Source organism: Pygocentrus nattereri, chromosome 4 (assembly GCF_015220715.1).
Source record: "Pygocentrus nattereri isolate fPygNat1 chromosome 4, fPygNat1.pri, whole genome shotgun sequence".
NCBI classification, from domain to species: Eukaryota; Metazoa; Chordata; class Actinopteri; order Characiformes; family Serrasalmidae; genus Pygocentrus; species Pygocentrus nattereri.
This window is the reverse complement of record NC_051214.1, coordinates 18,943,120-18,963,249: the sequence shown is the minus strand read 5'-3', so window position 1 is coordinate 18,963,249 and position 20,130 is coordinate 18,943,120. Positions and strand designations below refer to the sequence as shown.

The window sequence follows — 20,130 nt, the reverse complement described above, 5'->3', positions numbered from 1 at the left end:
GTCTTTCCATACTTTAATTATTTTAGCCATCAATTTTATTTCTTTTATCAAAAATTAGTGCATTTGTTGCAGTTTATTATCAGAAATTACTCAAATTAACCAATAAACAGTACATTATTACTGTTTCATTTATGAACTAGAACTGTGGCAAACATTCAGGACTATAATATCAAGATATATACTTTTTTATCTGTAAACAAGCTGAAGCTTATTGTTGACAAACTAAACTCATAAAAGCTTCAAAACATTCAACAGATCCCAGGAAGGAAGAGGTGGAAGTGGAGAACAGCTCTGATTATTTCTCTGAGAGAGCTGCTTTGTTGGGTTTTCCTAGTGGCATTCTGGTGTAACCAAGTGCGATCAGTGACAGAACAAAGGTCCCAAACAAAAGGTTTAGCAATAGAAATGTCTCTCTTTCAACCATGAGCAGCACAGGTTCTTAACATACCACCAGCTTTAAGATATGGAAAGATACAGCCTATATCAGGAAAGGTGCACACACTCCGTATGTTGCTCCATCCTCCATAACTATGAAATTAAATAGACGGTTTCAACAGACACTGAAATCACAAGAAGGATACTGGCCTTCACAGTCCATCATTGTGGTGGTGGTGTTTTAGCGTGTGTTGCGCTGGTCTGAGTGGATCAGACAAAGCAGTGCTGCTGGAGTTTTTAAACACTTCAATGTCACTGCTGGACAGAGAATAGTCCACCAACCAAAAACATCCACCCAAAATCATCCTGTTGGCAGTGTCCTGTGACCACTGATGAAGGACTAGAGAGCACAAACTGTGCAGCAGCAGATGAGCTATCGTCTCTGACTTTACATCTACAAGGTGGACCGACAAGGTAGGAGTGTCTAATAGAGTGGACAGTGAGTGGACACAGTGTTTAAAAACTCTAGCAGCACTGCTGTGTCTGATCCATTCACACCAGCACAACACACTCTAACACACCACGACCACGTCAGTGTTACTGCAGTGCTGAGAATGACCCACCACCCAAATAGTACCTGCTCTGTGAGGGTCCATGGGGGTCCTGACCACTGAAGAACAGGGTAAAAGTGGGATAACAAAGTATCAGAGAAACAGTCTGTAACTGTAGAACTACAAAGTTCACCTATACAGTAAGTGGAGCTGATAAGATGGACAATGAGCATAGAAACAAGAAGGTGCTCATAATGTACAAATACTTGAACACTGTCACTGTCCAAAAATAGTAACTTTACAGGAGAAGGTAAAAATGAAAAATGCTCCTGACTTTTAATGAATTTATTATACTAAGAGATTTAATTCCAAATTTTGGAGCATACTAGTCCATTCACCATGGAATTTTCATGCATTGTAAAGAACAGCTGCTGTGAAAAACAATCAGGAAAAAAAAAAAACATCTCCATTTTTTTGGACAGAAACAATACACTGTCTATTATCAAAGTATCCATACTGTTCTTCATACCTTAATCCACATGGAGCGAAGGTTAAATTAGAACCTCACTCTTCATTAAGAACCAACAGCTAAATTTGAATGTCAGGAAGCCAGCAGGGGTGCCAAAGCCTCAGAGGTTCACAGTGGAGCACTGTGGGAGGTGTACTTGGAGAACCTGATGTTTCGCCCTCGCTGAGCCGGCTACGACATCCTGTACTCCCAAACTTCGGCGTGAGACTTTTACTCCCGCCTCCTCAATTCTGTAAACGCACGTCCTGAGGCGAAGGGAGCAGCAGCAGATGCTACATTCGTAAAGTGTGTTGCTTCTCCAAACTGCCATTAAAGAGACGTACAGAGCAAGTGGAAGTCCTGAAGGTCCACCACGGTCTGGACACCAGCTCCATGTTCATCGTTGGCTTGTGCATGGTCCACTATGAGTGAAACGGCCCTGGGTCCCCTTTTCGGTCTTCGCTCGAGGACAGCGTCCAAAGGCTGACTTGAGCCGGCTAACTTTCCTTTTCCTCTCCCTCTCTCATTCGCCAAGTTCTCTCCCTCTTGCGTTCTCTGCCCCCACACATTCTCACAGTCTGCTGCACAAGCTCTTTTTTTCCCAGAGAGATGAGAATGTAGGTCAGCTTCTCTGACGACTGGGGGAAGTACAGTTGAGCGCTCCTCTCCCGGCTGCGGCAGCGAGCCGCTCGCACCGACACCAAAGGGAAATAAGCCACAGCGCTGTCAGACGTCACCCTATCAGCGCTGCTGGCTCAGATGCAGTGATTAGTGCTTGGCTACTCATGTATGCGTGCATGCTTTCGGATTCGAAACAAATACATGGACTGGAGTCTTGAGAAAAGCATTTTATTTAGGTCATCCGGAAAAGTCTAAACTCATTTCAACCAGACTGCAACAGCTGTAAAGTAGTGCAAGAGGAATTCTGAGTTTAAAAGAAAAAGGGAAATGCCACGCTTTTCCAAACCAGCCGCGATCTACATCAGATCTAATCACAGATTTTATATAAATATACGCAGAACAGCAGCTGCTTCCATTCGTTCACTCCCCAGTCAAACTTGTTAGACTTGGAATTTGTCTGTATACGCATTACTATGCATTGGTGAGCCCACACAGGCACAGATGTTTGGGCTCTCTCTGTTCAGATATTCAGGACAGAACGCATATGCTGAAGATTAATACTAATGATGGCACTGAATCTGAAAGTGGACTAATGGTGTCTTACGTTGGAGTCGCCTAATAGGGTGGCTTAGTTAGTGCACTCATTCTCCTTTACCACTGACCACCGTGAAAGAACAATGTCCAAGGTGGTGTTGTGCGTTACACCGGAGATGTTTCCAAACAAAGCAATTAATATGAAGCAAAATATTTAAAAATTACATTCCTTCTCATTTCTTTTCTCCAGAGAAGAACAGCAAGCAACCAGAGAGCTGGAAATGAACGGCTCAGAACAAGCCAAAATCTTCCGCTTATTTGCAAGCCTATTTCAAAGTCCTTGGTACTTTACAACAAGACAGTGACCAGATGAAAACACAGTTACATTGGCCAATAGATTGAGTCACATTTCATAGCAAACAGACTAACAACAAAATGTCTATGCACTGTTTTGAATTTACTGTTGCACTTTAGTCAATTCCTCAAAAGAGGATCTAGGGACTGCATCATCGCTCATGACACACTAGTGTCTGAACCTGGATGTGGATATCACAACCTCACCTTCTCAAAAGTTGATTTAATTTCTGTACTGAATCTCAGAGTGTTAACCTCATAACTGTGGATACAACACATTCTACCACAGTTAGTTCCGGCCACACAGGCTGCTATTGGCTTTTTCACGAATACCGTATCACTCCGCTGAGACACTGTTGCTAAGCAACGACTAACAGCCGTAGGAGACGCTCAAGCCATCTGAATGTTTTACTTCTTACTTTGCCACAAACAGAAAACGGACATTTTTAAGATCACATCTGACCAACAGCTGCTTTGATCGGACTCTGAAGATGAGACGACACTAAATTCCCAAACTGTCATCACCACTGAGCAGCTTTTCAGTCGGCAACTATGACAGAAGAAATGCTAAACAACCTGGAAACAGCCAGAACTAACCCAATACCATTAGCCAAACTAAACAGGCTGTAAGAAGCTTTACAGACTGGCTGGAGCAAAACAACATTACTGATCTGGAAAAAACTGACCAAACTGAACTGAACCTGATATTGGGTCAGTCTGATTTGGTCAGACTCTGAAAATCAGACCACACGTTTGGCGAATGATTTAAATTAAGTGGAACTGTATTTAAGGGATTGTTGAATGTCAGTCAGAGCCAAGGTGAGCACCTACACGGTAGTTAATGTTCACGTGTTCAGATAACAAAGAAGCCAAGAAGCTCATGCAAGACCCTTTAATCAGCACCAGCAACAAGGTCAAAGGCGGAGTAACGGTGCCTCTTATTGGTCACCAGTTTGAGAAAACCAGCACCAGTAACTTGGAAGTGCAAAGGCCAGTGCATGGTTCCACAGATGCATATCACTGTTGTCTGGCAAAAACCTTGAATCTCTAAAATGGCAAATTTACAGGAAAAGGAAAAAAACCTACTTCACCTTTAATGTAATTCAATGGAACCAAACATTTTTCCAAGCAATTTTGTGCTGTTCCTTTCACTCCATTCATCATGAAATTCACAAACAATGAAAAGGTCGACATGCATTTTCAAATGAGGTCAAAAACTGAAAAACGACAAAAATGGAGATACGAGGTTTTGTTCCAACAGCAGTGATATGAAGCATGTGAGCACATGTTCTGACCTACTAGCCATTTATCACTCCCAAACTCCAAACGCTCAACCACTTAACATGGGTACAGCCTTAATCTAAGCACGCACCTGCACTGAGAACCAGCACTTTTACTGGGTATGACCTTGGGCATGCAGCCAATCAAATTTGTCAGCAGTCCATTTCAAACGTGCTGCCTGCACTCTATTCAAACTGGTTTTAATACTACGGCATTAGTAGCTCCACATGTCAAACTGCACCTCATAACAGAGCACCCTGTATTTTCTCTCTTCCTTTTAGAAAGTTCACATTAAGGCCAAGTTCAGGTGAATGTGCTCTATGTAATAAGCTGAGTTACAGTGGGTTTTGACATAGAAATATATGCTCTATAAATACTATACAGAAACACACATACACACACACAAACACAGGCTGAGTCAAAAGTCACAGGACTCCACAAGCCTCCACAATGCGGTGCTGAAGGTGGTGTTTCTTGCGGATTTTCTCTGCATACACAATTTGTTTGATATGAGATAAAAGATGATAATAAAATTAAAAAAAAGTGTCCTGTGACATTTGACTGACTGTGTGTGTGTGTATGTGTACGCATATACACACATACACAGATATATGATGAATGGACCAAAAGAAACATCCCAAAATGATTTGGAAATACATCTGGTTCCACTGATTGTCTGTTTTTTTCTTTCCCTTTAATTACACACACACACACGCGCACACACACACACACACACACACACACACATATATATACACATACATATACACACACACACACACACACACACACACACACACATATATATATATATATATATATATATATATATATATATACACACACACACACATACATACATACATAATATATATGTGTGTGTGTCTGTGTAAGTAAACCACTGTTGTTGGAAGAAAACCTTGTATCTCCAAAATTACAGGAGAAGCAAAAAATGCAAGTCAATGGAACCAGATGACTTTCCAAGTCATATTGGGGTGTTTCTTTTGATCCATTTATCATGAAATTCACACATAATGCAAAGGGAAACAGACATTTTCAAATTATAACTAAGACTGAAAAACAAAAAATTGAGATCCGAGATTTTGTTCCAAACCGCGACCCTATCTGGATTAAGCGGTCAACGACGATGATGATGATTTTGTTCCAACAGCAGTGATGTGTTGTATATATACTTACTGTTATTATTCATACTAAAATATAAAAAAGTGGATGACATGGGAATAAAAACGGGATAATAAAGACTTTATAAAGACTTTAGTCCATAAAAAACACACAAGTTGCATAGCTAAGTGAGGGCTGCAGCGGAATTACACAAACTTTTCTAAATTTCTCTTTCTGTCAACTGTTAAGAGAACGGTCATTCAGAGAAGGCTGGTGTGAAAGAGTCACAATTGTTCACAGTGGTGGTGACAGGAACCAGACAGAGCACAACACCTCTAAAAGCTTCTTCACAAAGTTATTACATTAAAAGGTTCTGAATATACAGCTTATCACTCAATGCATTATTCTATTATATTTATGACAAACTTTTGGGCCACAATGTAATGTTTAAGATCCATTAAAAAAAACAATGCCTTGGACATCAGGCACTGCATCCATAACCATGTCATGTAATAACTTTCGCTTAAACTCTCCAGATGCCTGGTTCCTATCACCACCACTGTGAACAATGCTGGTTTTGCGTGTTCCTAGAGCTGGGCATCTTACACCAAACTACTCAATACGGCTTTGTTTACATCTTAACCATTTAAGCGTGTAGAAATTCTGAAGAATGAGTGGCGTTCCACTCATTAGCTTTTTATTAAGCAGGTTTTAGAGACATTATGGTCTTGTTTGGGGGGCAGTCATGGACTGGAGGTTAAGGAACTGGCCCTGTGACCAGAAGGTTGCCGGTTCCATCCCCAACACCGACAGTACGTGACTGAGGTATCCTTGAGCAAGACACCTAACCCCCAACTGCTCCCCGGGCACTGCGGATAAGGCTGCCCACTGCTCTGGGCAAGTGTGCTCACAGCCCCCTAGTGTGTGTGCTTACTAGTGTGTATGTGGTGTTTCACTGCACGGATAGGTTAAATAATTTCCCCGTTGTGGGACTAATAAGGGTCACAACTTATTTCTACGCATCATGCAATTCCTCATTATGCGCTTATTAAAAAGACGTTTTCATGAGGTTATAAGGTTACGTAACACCTTCTTGTTTTCCAGCTGCAAAACCACATTAAAAACCAGTATAAAACTACAATTTTTCTTGTTCCTTTTCTTCTAATGAGAGTATCATCGCCAAGCACCACCACAGCATGCAGACCTGTAACGTTAGTTCTGCCCGAGCTATGAAAAGCCAGGGATGCACTGAAGCGCCTGGATCCGCAAATAAACACAGACAGAGTAGCGTTACGTCCAAATGACACGCACACGAGTTATTACACCGACCTGAAAGGGTTTCGAGTGTCACCAAAGCAAAGTTTTCCAGGTCACTCAGTCAAAACACTGGCCTGAGTGGAACCACTGGTTAACCATTTTGGATCCGCGTAGGAAACGTTAGCGCCTAGCTAAGCTAAGCTAAGCTAAAATAGCTTACCTGCAAAACCGACAACACCACACACTCCCCGCGGCACCGGGCTCATATATTCCGCCAGCCCCAGACCCAACGCGCTTTTAACGTTACTTAACACGTTAAAAGGCGATGAGCCGTGGTAGAAATGTGCAGCAACCGAGCTACCAGCGCAGCCCTGTGTGGCTAGGTTAGCCGCTATAGCTGCTGCGAAGCCAGCGCTAGTGTGGCGGAGCGACACTGCTGCGTATGCGCGGCTGAGCAGCGCGCTTGACGAATCGGTTCGCAAGGCGAAGCTCGTCACACACCACCCACAAAAAGCAGACATTATATATATGTGTGAGTTACATATATCTGCAGCCTTACCTGCTCCGTTGTGGAAGATTCTCGAACTTCCTAGACGTTGAACGACTGCGCCCGCTGCTCTTAGCCTGCGAGAGTCGCCAGATGGAGCGATTAGTTATGCATTCAATCAGATGCAAATGTTTTGACAAGGCGAGCGAGCCCACGAGTTCTGCTCGGCGTCGGAACCAACCTACTCCGCTAACACGAACGGCGAGAAGCCCACTTGGCTGGCCGGAGTTGCACCAGGTTAGCCTGGCTAGCGAAAGAGGTTGTCGCCGTTAAATCTTCCCGTGGAAAGCCACCGAGCTAACGAGGCTAGCTGGCTAAATCCGAGAGCTATTTTAAATCCGCGACGCTGCTTGTTTTCAGCCGCGCTGCAGACGCCCTTCGCCGAGACTCGGGGAAAGCCGGCGGCCTGCACGACGCCGAAGGCCTTCCTTCGTCCGCTGACGGAGCTGTGCCGAAGCTGTCATCCGAAGCGACGCGTTATTTGTGTCTTTAATTCTCCCGTTGGTCTCTCCCCACCGCCATTTTCAACCTCAAGCTACACAAACAAACAGCGAGCCCGCTCACGTCACGCAAGAGGCTGCGCTTAGCACGCGATCTGTAGATCATGCATCGTGCGGCTCGGTCGTTCGGATGTTCTGTAGATCGGATAAACTCGGAGCGGCGCCGAGTGTGCGCTGCACGCAGAGGCTCCGGGCGAGGGGGCATCAAACGTGAATGAAGTTGGCCGAAGCGCTGGCGAAACGGCGGGGGTCTCCGTTAACGGTGCTCACAGCCCATATGCATGCATACGCGTTCATTTCGGGGCTCTGCTCAAATCATCGCAGCCGAATTCCGGGGAAAGCTCTTCCTCGCCCCTCTGTGGCGGTTGTAACAGAAGCCGCGGATATTTTCCGTTCTAGTGTGCATGGCATGCTCGGCTTAGTCAACCACGCACTGTTCCTCCTCACCCTGCATCTCTGACAAGACGCCTTTAAGAGTCCGAATGGGCATTTCAACATAATTTAGTATTTCATTCTCCAGGCGTTATAAGTGGGCTTAGGCATCAACCTCTATGGATTATCCTTAAAGGGCCATTCCAACGATTTTTCAAAATTTTTTGCATAATTCAGTTTGAGCGACATACAGTAATTCAGGGTGGTTTGATGCAATATGTGTTGTAAAGAAAGAGACAGACTCAGATTTCTTTACAGTGGAGGTGATGGGAACCAAATATAGCAGTTTTATTTACTATACAGAGCCACTACTGAATCCACACAGGTCAAAGTTTGTATGTCATGTTTATGATGTTGTATAACTGCACTCACCCCTCTGCCAAAATACACTACATTGCTAAAAGTGTTCACTCACCCATCCAAATCATTGAATTCAAGTGTATAAAACCAAGCACCTAGGTATGGAGACTGCTTCTACAAATATTAGTGAAACAATGGGTCGCCCTCAGGAGCTCAGTGACCTCCAAACTTCATGTGGCCTTCAAATCAACTCAAGAACAGCACAGAGAGCTTCATGGAATGGGTTTCCATGGCCGAGCAGCTGCATCCAAGCCTTACATCACCGAGCGCAATGCAAAGCGTGGAATGCAGGGGTGTAAACCGTCGTCACTGGACTCTAGAGCAGTGGAGATGTGTTCTCTGGAGTGACCAATCAACGTTTCTCTGTCTGGAAATCCTATGGATGAGTGTGGGTTTGGTGGTTGCCAGGAGAACTGTACTTGTCTGACTGCATTGTGCCAAATGTAAAGTTTGGTGACAGGGGGGATTATGGCATGGGGTAGTTTTTCAGGAGTTGCACTCGGCTCCTTAGTTCCAATGAAAGGAACTCTTAATGCTTCAGCACCAAGAGACTTTGGACAATTTCATGCTCCAAACTTTGTGGGAACAATTTGGGGACGGCCCCTTCCTGTTCCAACATGACTGCACGCCAGTGCACAAAGCAAGGTGCATAAAGACATGGATGAGCCAGTTTGGTGTGGAAGAACTTGACTGGCCTGCACAGAGTCCTGACCTCAACCTGATAGAATACCTTTGGGATGAATTAGAGCAGAGACTGTGAGCCAGACCTTCTCATCCAACATCAGTGTCTAACCTCACAAACGTGCTTCTGGAAGACTGGTCAAAAATTGCCATAAACACACTCCTAACCCTTGTGGAAAGCCTTCCCAGAAGAGTTGAAGCTGCAAAGGGTGGGCTGACATATTAAACTCTATAGATTAATGTCACTCAAGCTCATAAGTGTGAAGATAGCCAAAAGTATTCGCTCATCTATCTGTCTGTACACACACACACACACACACACACACACACACACACACACACACACACACCTCAAAAAAATAAAGGGAACACTCAAATAACACATCCTAGATCTGAATGAATGAAATTCTCATTGAATATTTGTTCTGTACAAAGTTGAATGTGCTGACAAAATCACAAAAAAAAAAAAAAAAAAGGAAGTCAAATTTGGAGGCCTGGATTTGGAGTCACACACAAAATTAAAGTGGAAAAGCACTACAGGCTGATCCAACTTTAATGTAATGTCCTTAAAACAAGTTAATGAGGCTCAGTATTGTGTGTGGCCTCCACGTGCCTGTATGACCTCCCTACAATGCCTGAGCATGCTCCTGATGAGGTGGCGGATGGTCTCCTGAGGGATCTCCTCCAAGACCTGGACTAAAGCATCCACCAACTCCTGGACAGTCTGTGGTGCAACGTGGCGTTGGTTGATGGAGCGAGACACGATTTCCCAGATGTGCTCAATCAGATTCAGGTCTGGGGAACGGGTGGGCCAGTCCATAGATTCAATGCCTTCATCTTGCAGGAACTGCTGACACACTCCAGCCACACGAGGTCTAGCATTGTCCTGCATTAGGAGGAACCCAGGGCCAACCGCACTAGCATATGGTCTCACAAGGGGTCTGAGGATCTTACCTCAGTACCTAATGGCAGTCAGGCTACCTCTGGCGAGCACATTGAGGGCTGTGCGGCCCTCCAAAGAAATGCCACCCCACACCATTACTGACCCACTGTCAAACCGGTCATGCTGAAGGATGGTGCACGCAGCAGATCGCTCTCCACGGCGTCTCCAGACTCTATCCTGTCTGTCACATGTGCTCAGTGTGAACCTGCTTTCATCTGTGAAGAGCACAGGGCGCCAGTGGTGAATTTGCCAATCCTGGTGTTCTCTGGCAAATGCCACATATCCTGCACGGTGTTGGGCTGTGAGCACAACCCCCACCTGTGGACGTCGGGCCCTCATACCGTCCTCATGGAGTCGGTTTCTAACCGTTTGTGTAGACACATGGATGTTTGTGGCCTGCTGGAGGTCATTTTGCAGGGCTCTGGCAGTGCACCTCCTGTTCCTCCTTGCACAAAGGCAGAGGTAGTGGTCCTGCTGCTGGGTTGTTGCCCTCCTACGGCCTCCTCCACGTCTCCTGGTGTACTGGCCTGTCTCCTGGCAGCGCCTCCAGCCTCTGGACACTACGCTGACAGACACAGGAAACCTTCTTGCCACAGCTTGCATTGATGTGCCATCCTGGATGAGCTGCGCTACCTGAGCCACTTGTGTGGGTTGTAGAGTCCGTCTCATGCTACCACAAGTGTGAAAGCACCACCAACATTCAAAAGCGACCAAACCATCAGCCAGAAAACAGAAAGGTACTGAGAAGTATTCTGTGGTCCCCACCTGCAGAGCCACTCCTTTATTGAGTGTGTCTTGCTAATTGCCAATAATGTCCACCTGTTATCTATTCCATCTGCACAACAGCTGTGACATTGATTGTCAATCAGTGTTGCTTCCTAAGTGGACAGTTTGATTTCACAGAAGTTTGATTTACTTGGAGTTATATTGTGTTGTTTAAGTGTTCCCTTTATTATATAAGAAAAATATGGACCCAAGAAATTCTTGTTACTTTTTATTGTTTTTATGTTTATTTGAATTATGAATATGACATATATATATATATATATATATATATATATATATATATATATATATATATATATTTATATATAAGTAGATAGATAGATTGATTGACTGACTGACAGATGTATAGATAGATAGATAGGTGTATAGATAGATAGATAGATAGATAGAGTGCTGTGGAGTTCAGCAGGGTGATGGTGGAGGGAAAGAAGCTTCAGTGCACCAGTAGAAGTTTCTGAGTATCTGAGGACACAGATGTTCCTTCTTTACTCTCCTCAGGAAGCAGAGGCGCTACTGCGCATTCTTGAAGTGTGTATATATACACATACACACACACACACACACACAGACATATACATATATTTATATATACATATATACACAATTATAAATAATGTATAAAATGTGCATGTGCAGAGTTGGGATAGCTATTGGAACATTAGTAGTTAGGTACTTTGTAGCTACTTTTTGAAAAGGAGTGGCTGCTTTTTAGCCTCTTTCAAAGCGTGATTGTCAGAACGTTTGTGAATCTCCACCTGATACACCAAACAGGCCCAACTGACAGAGTGAACAAGACATTGCATTTACTTAAGAGCCAGAAAGAAACAGAGTCCGTCTCATGCTACCATGAGTGTGAAAGCACCACCAACATTCAAAAGTGACCAAAACATCAGCCAGAAAGCAGAAAGGTACTGAGAAGTGGTCTGTGGTCCCCACCTGCAGAACCACTCCTTTATTGAGTGTGTCTTGCTAATTGTCAATAATGTCCACCTGTTATCTATTCCATTTGCACAACAGCTGTGACATTGATTGTCAATCAGTGTTGCTTCCTAAGTGGACAGTTTGATTTCACAGAAGTTTGATTTACTTGGAGTTATATTGTGTTGTCTAAGTGTTCCCTTTATTATATAAGAAAAATATGGACCCAAGAAATTCTTGTTACTTTTTATTGTTTTTATGTTTATTTGAGTTATGAATATGACTTTATTCTAATGTATATTGTGATAAGCTCACTCCTGAGGTCAGTGCTGTACTTAATTACAGTCCACCACTGGAGTACATATATTATCCTTTGGCTTTCTGGGTACAGTATACTATTGAAACAGCTCCTAGGAAACCTGGGAAGGAGAGGCTCAGTGTGTCCTGGCAATCACAGTTTGTGGAGCGGGTTTAACGACAGTGTTATAGCACAAAGAACCTCCATAAGACCGTTTATAACAGAGAACCGACCACTGAATCATGCACAAAACTGGAAAACCGGTGGGATTGTCCTTAACTGTAGCAGCACAGCTCTGGTGCATCGCTCAGTCGCGTGGTGGCAGCACCGCGGCGCACATGCGATAGCGCGAGAGCGGAAGCAAAACCAAAACGTCATCCGCGCGCGCCCTACCTCGGAGAAGCAATGGCAGATACTGGGTATGTATCTTGTTTTGCTTACGTTTTAATCCGAATTAATCTTCCACAGCAACGCTTTCATCATCGGTTTACTCTTCGATTATCTCACGCCTGGGATGGGCTGAGCCGGTTATTTTGCAGATTTTATCCTAATAAGTTATTTTAAGGTTAATGTTGAGCCTTCGCCTCACATGGGCTGAGCGGAGGAGCTGTGCGCCGCTTTAGCCACGCAGGGAAGAGGCACAGCTGGATTTAAATGTCCAATAAAAAAAACATATTAGAACATATTTTACCCTTTTCTCATTTATAATGCTTAATTTAGTCTGATAGTCAACTCTTTAGCTGCCGTTATTCCAGAGCAGGACGGCTTTAATAGGCACACATGCTAACCAGGTGGTCGCCGCTAGTTAAAAAGCCCACAAACCATGTACTCCAGTTAAAGTACTAAAGTATTTACCTTCAAATGTAATTAAGTATAAAGTAAAAGTACTAAAAGAGTAATTATTGCTCTAATGTCCTGTTATCATTTTATAACAAGACTCACTTAATGAACTGATTTTAGGTGAAAATCCTCCAGTGTCTCTCTTGGTAAACCAGTCTTTTAATAGAACATCATTAATTAGTGACGCTGACGTCTATTAAAATGATCATAAGCACAAAACACTGAAGGTAAACAGTTTCCGTCAGGGAGAACCGAGTGGCTCTGAAATCACTTTTTACAAACAAGCAAAGTTTCAGTTTAAGATTTATTTACAACTTAGTTCCAAGTTTAAGTTGAATAAAAACTGGCTTTAAACTCAGGATCACAAATGAGTTTCCTTTACTATATTGATCTGTAGGTCTCTGTTCATAAACATAAACCAGCCCAAACTAATTTACTATAAAATGAAATGGTGGACTTCACAAGCTGTCCAAGAACGGACTGCTTTGCTCTTAAACCCCAGGGAAGGATCTTTGTCTGGGCAGTTTTGAACAAACATAACCACTAGTTCTGTACTTCGATTAAACATGGCTCTCCCTTCGCTGCTAAGGCTTTGCTCAACCACTCCTGCTGCTTGATTCAATCTTACCCAATAATCCACTGGGTTCTCACTAGCGCGTGGCTTTATTGCATAAAAATCAGCTAAAGGTAACCCTGAACTGACAGACTCGCTGAAGTGCTGCCTCAACATTGCAGAAACTGCATTTGCATCAGTAGTTCCTGAGTTATTTAGCATCCAGACCTTGGTTATATCTCTTGCATGACCCATGAGCCTATTAAGTATCTCACTCTCTAACTCTGAATAAAAGTTACAGCTCTTCTTTAAAAACAAACAAATGCATGCACTGCCAGTTTAATCTGATATTAAGCAACAGAAATACGAAATATACTGTGAACAATTGGCACCCACACTTCGTAATTAGCATTCCACCTTAACAGAACTCATGGCCAACAGCGAATAAAAACTTACTAAAACCTCATAAAACAGTGTTTTGACTGCACAACAGCATAACCGGTGTGTGTTGTAATGTTTTTGTGACTGAATTTACTCATTTTGTGTCTGTTTATTTTAAAACTGGAAAATACAAAGTGTGTTTTAGCTCAAAATAATGGAGCTGTGCCAGCACACACCTTCTCTCACAGTGGCTTTTTCCAAAGAGGAAGAGTGGCGCTACAGCTTACTTCATGTTTGTCAAATAAAGGCTGCTGAAACTCAGCCCATATTGAACTTGCTCTAGTAAACCAGACTTCTCATTTATATATTTCTCAAGCTAAATAATTTGCAGTAGACAAAAGAAACAAAATAATTAGAACTAAGAATTTTACATTTCATAGTCCCCCCTTTCTCTCAATGAAATGCTCCAACAATTAAAAGCCCTTGCTGATTTCAAAATAAAATCCCTGAAGTGAATAATCTAGTGTAACATCATCACACTGCCACATTTGTATAAATTCAGAAAAAAGCCGCGTCAGTCACGACTGCATATGTGGACATGTTTCTATATTGTGCTCTATTTACACAAAGTTAGGTTAGTTCATCATTTATGTTGAACAGACTCTCCCAAAATTGTACGGTGCTGTGCTGACGTTGAACCGTGTGCTGCACTGGGTCGGTATGACCAACAGGTCAAGACAAGCTCTAAACAAAGTGACTGCTGTGCCCTGATTGGTGCTCTTGCTTTGCGCTTCTTTCGTTTTGACATGTTACGTTTTTATACACAAAGAAAACAAAAGGAACAACAGATTTCTCAAAATGTTGTGGAGGAATAAGTCAGATATCTGACTTTGAAATGTAGTGGAGTGAAAGTAAAAAGTTGCCCAGAATGGAAAAATTTCAGTACAGATACACGAAAAAATACTTAAGTACAGAAACTAATTACATTTACTTAGCTACTGTCCACCACTGGTGATGAACACTTTCTTGACATTTGTCAATGATATAGCTGCGACATCATCATATCCTTTTTCCATCAGATCGGTTGGCAAGACTGTCTAAGCTGGGTTTGGACATCAAAACGTAAATGTAAATAGTGACCAACCCCTACCCCCAGCGCCACATGAACATGGTGGGTGGGGAAACCAAGGAATGAATGGGGTGGGGAAAACTTTCACAGCCAGTTAAAATGCACGTTTAGACATCGTGTTTAACACTAAAACAAACAAACAATGGATTTGTCAACATGAAGCACAATGTTTAGTACTGAGCTGGGCTTTTTTCTATGGTGGCCTCATTCGTTCCACATTGTTTATAATAATTCATTTTCATAATCAGTGTCATCAGTAAATGTTTATTTTTATGCAGTTAGATTCCATAAAACCTCAAATAAAATGCAGGGAAAACACTATGGAAAACCGCTCCTGTGGAAGCTGGTGTGCGGAATACTGACGGCACAAACCGCTGAGCAATGTTTTTTTTTTCTTATGTCCAACCAATCATTAAATCGTGTAGGACTTCGGGTATTTCTGCAATAACAACTAAAACGTGAAAATTGCTGAAATGCTGTACGGATTACAGTGTTCTCACTTTGGGGGGGCTAAGCCTGTACTGGGGGTCTGGGATCGTGGTCCCCATAGAGGACCCAAAATGTTTATGATGCACTTCTAGAGTAGCAGCAGCCGGAAAATGTCAAGTACATCAGCAGCTGTATTAAGTATGTCAAAAATGTTTGTGGTCAAAATTGGCACACGGTAGATCTGTCTCTGTTACACTGGCTCTGTGCTTTAACACAAACACTATCTGTCCACTTACAACAGGCACAGATCAGGCAAAGGTACTGAAGTCAAGCGATGCCATCTCCTTTCTTAGATACGCTGCAGGGTCCTAAACATATGTAAACACACAGATCATAGATCAGTTCACTCTCAGTTGGTGCAGTCAGAAACAGTGTGATTTTATTCTGTGGACATATCTAATAACAGGTACAGACCAGGGCTCCACGTTACATTTCCAGGCTGAAGTGGCCCAAATGCGATTTTTTTAATTTTTTTTTTTGCCCTAATGTGACTCGGATCTGATGTTTTCAGGGCTGTGTGGACACGTCTGATCTTTTCAAATCCAACCTGAGCCACTTTCATATGTGGTCCTAGATCGGAAACATATCCGATTCATGGCCATGTGACCTTAATGTGATGCTCAGATCGGAATTCCACTGTGCCGTCATTCAGTGTTACCATTCCAACAGCGCCGAACAGACGTTAAAGACTAAGCGGTGGAAAAGCAGTTCATCTCACCTTTTTCTCCTTCGTCTGGCTCGAATAATGAAGCTGAGAACTGATCAGAGTTAATGATCTTATCAGCGAAGATCGTTAGTTTGTGCTGATGATGCAGTGATTTAGTCATGTGACGTTACCGAGTAGGATGAGCTCATGAGGGTCATTTCAGGCAGGTTAATCACATTAATGACAAATTTGAGTCACTTACCTCAACGAGTCTGAATCATCGAGTCAAAGAAATTGGATTTGAGCAACAAGGCTTGTAATGTGAACGTAGCTTAAGCAAAGGTACTGAAGTCAAGCGATGCCGTCTCATCTCTTAGATAATATCCTAAACACATATGAGCACACAGATTATAGATCAGTTCACTCTTTAAATCTAAACAGTAGTACAGTTAGAGTATATACCATATATAGAATATGTACTGGTGTCGTAGAGAAATCTAAAAACAACAAATATAAAGAGCTTTTTGTGACACAATTTCTGTCCCTCATGTTCATTCACACTCCCTATGAAGTGAGGTTAAACTAGTTGGCTAATGTTAAGCCTCTCTTCTTTATCTCATGTAACCTCTTAAACTCTATCGAATCACCGGTGGGTCCAAAACGCACTTTGTCATAACTTTCATATTTCATAAGCTACATTCAGAAGCTGGGCGTCATATGAGGCTGTAACTCTTCTCTCCAGTCAAATAGATGATGTCATTTTAAACCCTTATAATAAAAGAAGCTGAACTGTTTTTCCCCAAATCTGGGCTATAAACTATAAACAGATGGCGTCTCTTCAGTGATCTGCTCTGTAAACATTACTTTTATAAAATAACACAAACAGTGTCTGAGATTTTTGGCTTTCAGCAGTAAATTGTAAGCAAATAGTGACATGTGTAGATCATAAAACATCTCATTGCTGGGCTTTAGTTATATTTAGGGATCATATGCCTTCATAGAGGGGTGCAATTATTTTCTCACCCCGCACCCCCCCTAATTCTTTAGTGATACGAAGCAAAAGTCAGGTATTTCCCCGGATTCTTGTTTGAATTTTCTGGTTCCACCTTAAATGGTGCAGCAGTTCCATTCTGGTGCTTCAGGCGTCAGAACTGCTGGGCTATTTAAAGTGGAACGGGAAAGTTAGCCAGTTAGCTATCGAGACATTAGCATGCTAGTAGCAATTTTTTATGCTTGTTATCAAGAAAAACGACATTAAACTAAGATAAAACAGTGGTTATCGTAATTTTATCAGTTATCAGAGAAAATACTCACATTTGTTTCTTTGTTTTTTTGCGCTCCATCTCGCCTGTTTTTTCATGTGAACCCGTTCCAAAGCAGTTCGCTCTACTAATAAAACAAGCATGCTTTGTTTTGATGTTTGTTTTTCTCTTTCTTTCAGCAAACAGAAGGTTATCAAGTTGGTTCCTGAGAACCTCCTGAAAAAGAGGAAATCGTATCAAGCCATTAAAGCGACTCAAGCCAAGCTTGCTTTGCTTCAGAAGCGAAAGGTAAGTTACAGCACCAAGTGTTACTGTTTAGATGAAATGGTGGAAAAAGAGATGCGAACAGAGCCACATCTTTTCTAACAGGTACACAGGGGACAGTCTCTGAAGTTCACACGCTTAGAAGAGTTTCAGAGGAACAGCAAGAGAAGACTTCGGGATGATGTCCGTCTGCGGAGAGCCAAGCAGAGGCCACCCCCTCCGCTGCCACCAGCCAAGAACACCTTGGCGTTTGCTGTTCGCATTCGAATGTAGGCTCAGTTTATGCAGCATCCTCAGAAAATGTCACTCTGATTTCTTAAATGTTTCAGTCTGTGTTGCTTATTGATCCTCTCAAATTTGTTGTTCTCTTTCCAGGATCAAAGGCGTCAGTCCCAAAGTTAAAAAGGTCATTCAGATGTTGAGACTACGGAAAATCTTCAGTGGTGCTTTTGTCAAAATAAGCAGGACCTCTCTAAATATGCTGAAGACTGTTGAACCTTATGTTGCCTGGGGGTAAGAAGTCTACTTTGAATTTGGGATGCACAGATTTTAATATTGTTGTCTGATGTCTTTCATGTGCATGTCTGCAAGTCAGTACATCAGCATTCATTAATGAATAAAACTGAGATTAGATTCTCCATCAGGATTTACATTATTGGGAAATGTACAGTTACAAATGCAGTTGAAAAGAATAAGTGCATTTTTAGCATAATGGCCCAGGACCGCCTAAACAGTCATCTTCCAGGGTAAAATATGCATAATAGAATATTAATTTGCTGTATCTGTCTCATATAGCCTCTCATTCTCCAGGGTATATTTTGGTTTATCCGTCTGAATCCACATGACCAAATCATAGGACAAATTATTCAGTAACTTCATGAAATAAATGTATATTTAATTTTTTTTTTTTTTTGGAAAAGCTCCTCAAATGAACAGAACATATGTTTTATGATCTACACATGCTACTATATGCATACAATTTACTGCTCAAAGCAAAAATTTCAGACGCTCTGTGTTATGAAGAACATTACCAAGTGCCGGAGTTGAAGAGGTTAAACATCCAGCTGATACCGGCTGCTAACTTTTTAGAGCATCAGTAAGAAATTAGTAAATGTGAGTCCTTGCACATGATTAACTTTTCTGTCTAAAATTTTGATTCTTTTGCAGCTTTCCCAACCTGAAATCCGTTCGTGAGCTTATCTTAAAAAGAGGCCAGTTAAAAATGAACAAAAGTAGGATTCCTCTCACAGACAACACGGTCATTGAGAAACATCTAGGTAAGTTCTGTAACTGATATTAACAAACATCTTTTTATATTCCAATTCTGCTTTTTTTGGGAGTAAAGTTATTTCATTTTTTTTTCTTCAACAAAACCTCAAAACACTTGAACACGGAGTGTAAATGTAGGCCCAATCCCATTTCATATTTTTGCCCTTGCCCCTTGTGACTGAGCTACACGGCAGTGGTTGAGATCTTCCCTCTGAAATGAGGCCCTCGAATAAAAAGAGCATCACTTCATTAACAGCTACTGGCGCTGCTCTGTAGGCGACCCAGCCCGTCTGCAGTGACAGCAGAGGAGGGTAAAGTTCAGCTTCTCACTGCTGGGCTTTAGTTACATTTAGGGATCATATTCCTTCAAAGAGGGGGGCGATTACTTATTATCACCCATATCGGTGATATGAAGCTGAAGTCATTATAGTCATTATCCGCCAGCTTCTTGTTCAAATTTTTCCGTTCCACCTTAAACGGTGCAGCAGCTCCGATGTCACTGCTGCAATAATTGAGCGTTGTTGTCGTACTAGGGTGAGGGGTGAAATGGGATTGGTTCTTCAGCATCTGACAGCTGTGTCTCTCTTTGATCACTACAGGGCAGTATGGCATCATCTGTTTGGAAGACCTCATCCATGAGATCTACTCTGCTGGAAAGAACTTCAGGATGGTGAACAGGTGTCTCTGGCCATTCTGCTTGTCGGTACCGCGGCATTCTGCCAAAGATAAAGTTGGCCTTTTAAAAGACATGGGCGAGCCGGGACCTAGAGCTGAGGATATTAACAGAGTCATCAGGAAGTTCAACTGACCTCTCGATGTTGAGCTTACTCAGACTGGACTGTTTTCCAAAGCTGGTTTTTGGCTTTGTTTCTTTTACTTTTTCCTGTTTATTGGAATAGATCATATGTCCTGCAAGTTTATGCAGCCTGTCACACCAAGGAAGGGCTTGATGTCAGACTGCTGTCCTCACGAAGGAATGACTGGACCAGATTTTGTCTTGAACAGTTTGGAAACTGCCACTGTTCGAGTCACAGTCGCTCCATGGCCGACTCGATTTAAATATCACATTGTACTTTGTAATGAACTAATTTTCCTGTCAGGCTGCAGAGTCTAGTTTATCTTTCTTTTTCTCTGTATCAATAAACATGAAGTTGGGTGTTGTTTAGTATGGAGTCTGAGGCTGACCTTATAGAGATTAGCTACTAATGTGGTTGTTTGATGCGTTTTAA

The 20,130-nt window shown here is 42.4% G+C and overlaps 2 protein-coding genes across 3 annotated transcripts in view; one reads left to right on the top strand and one right to left on the bottom strand.

Moving 5' to 3' along the window:
• Positions 1 to 7,705, bottom strand: part of ncoa1 (nuclear receptor coactivator 1) — a 104,341-nt gene extending 96,636 nt beyond the window's left edge. The window contains exon 1 of one of the 2 annotated variants that reach the window (XM_017701066.2): positions 7,163 to 7,705. The gene's annotated coding sequence lies outside the window, so the exon portion shown is untranslated. The remainder of the gene's footprint in view (positions 1 to 7,162) is intronic. The other variant, XM_017701061.2, reaches the window with a different exon arrangement.
• A 4,354-nt stretch (positions 7,706 to 12,059) lies between these two features.
• Positions 12,060 to 20,130, top strand: rpl7l1 (ribosomal protein L7-like 1). Its single transcript, XM_017700995.2, has 6 exons — positions 12,060 to 12,487; positions 17,548 to 17,656; positions 17,738 to 17,901; positions 18,008 to 18,145; positions 18,800 to 18,909; positions 19,501 to 20,130. Exons 1-6 carry the CDS (start codon positions 12,474 to 12,476, stop codon positions 19,707 to 19,709), a joined length of 744 nt encoding a protein of 247 aa, XP_017556484.1. The 5' UTR covers positions 12,060 to 12,473; the 3' UTR covers positions 19,710 to 20,130.

Bases quoted from the DNA above. Each gene is read 5' to 3' on its own strand.
- rpl7l1 (XM_017700995.2), top strand. The intron at 18,146-18,799 runs GTAAGAAGTCTA...ATTCTTTTGCAG, and splicing joins GAACCTTATGTTGCCTGGGG to CTTTCCCAACCTGAAATCCG. The intron at 18,910-19,500 runs GTAAGTTCTGTA...TGATCACTACAG, and splicing joins GGTCATTGAGAAACATCTAG to GGCAGTATGGCATCATCTGT.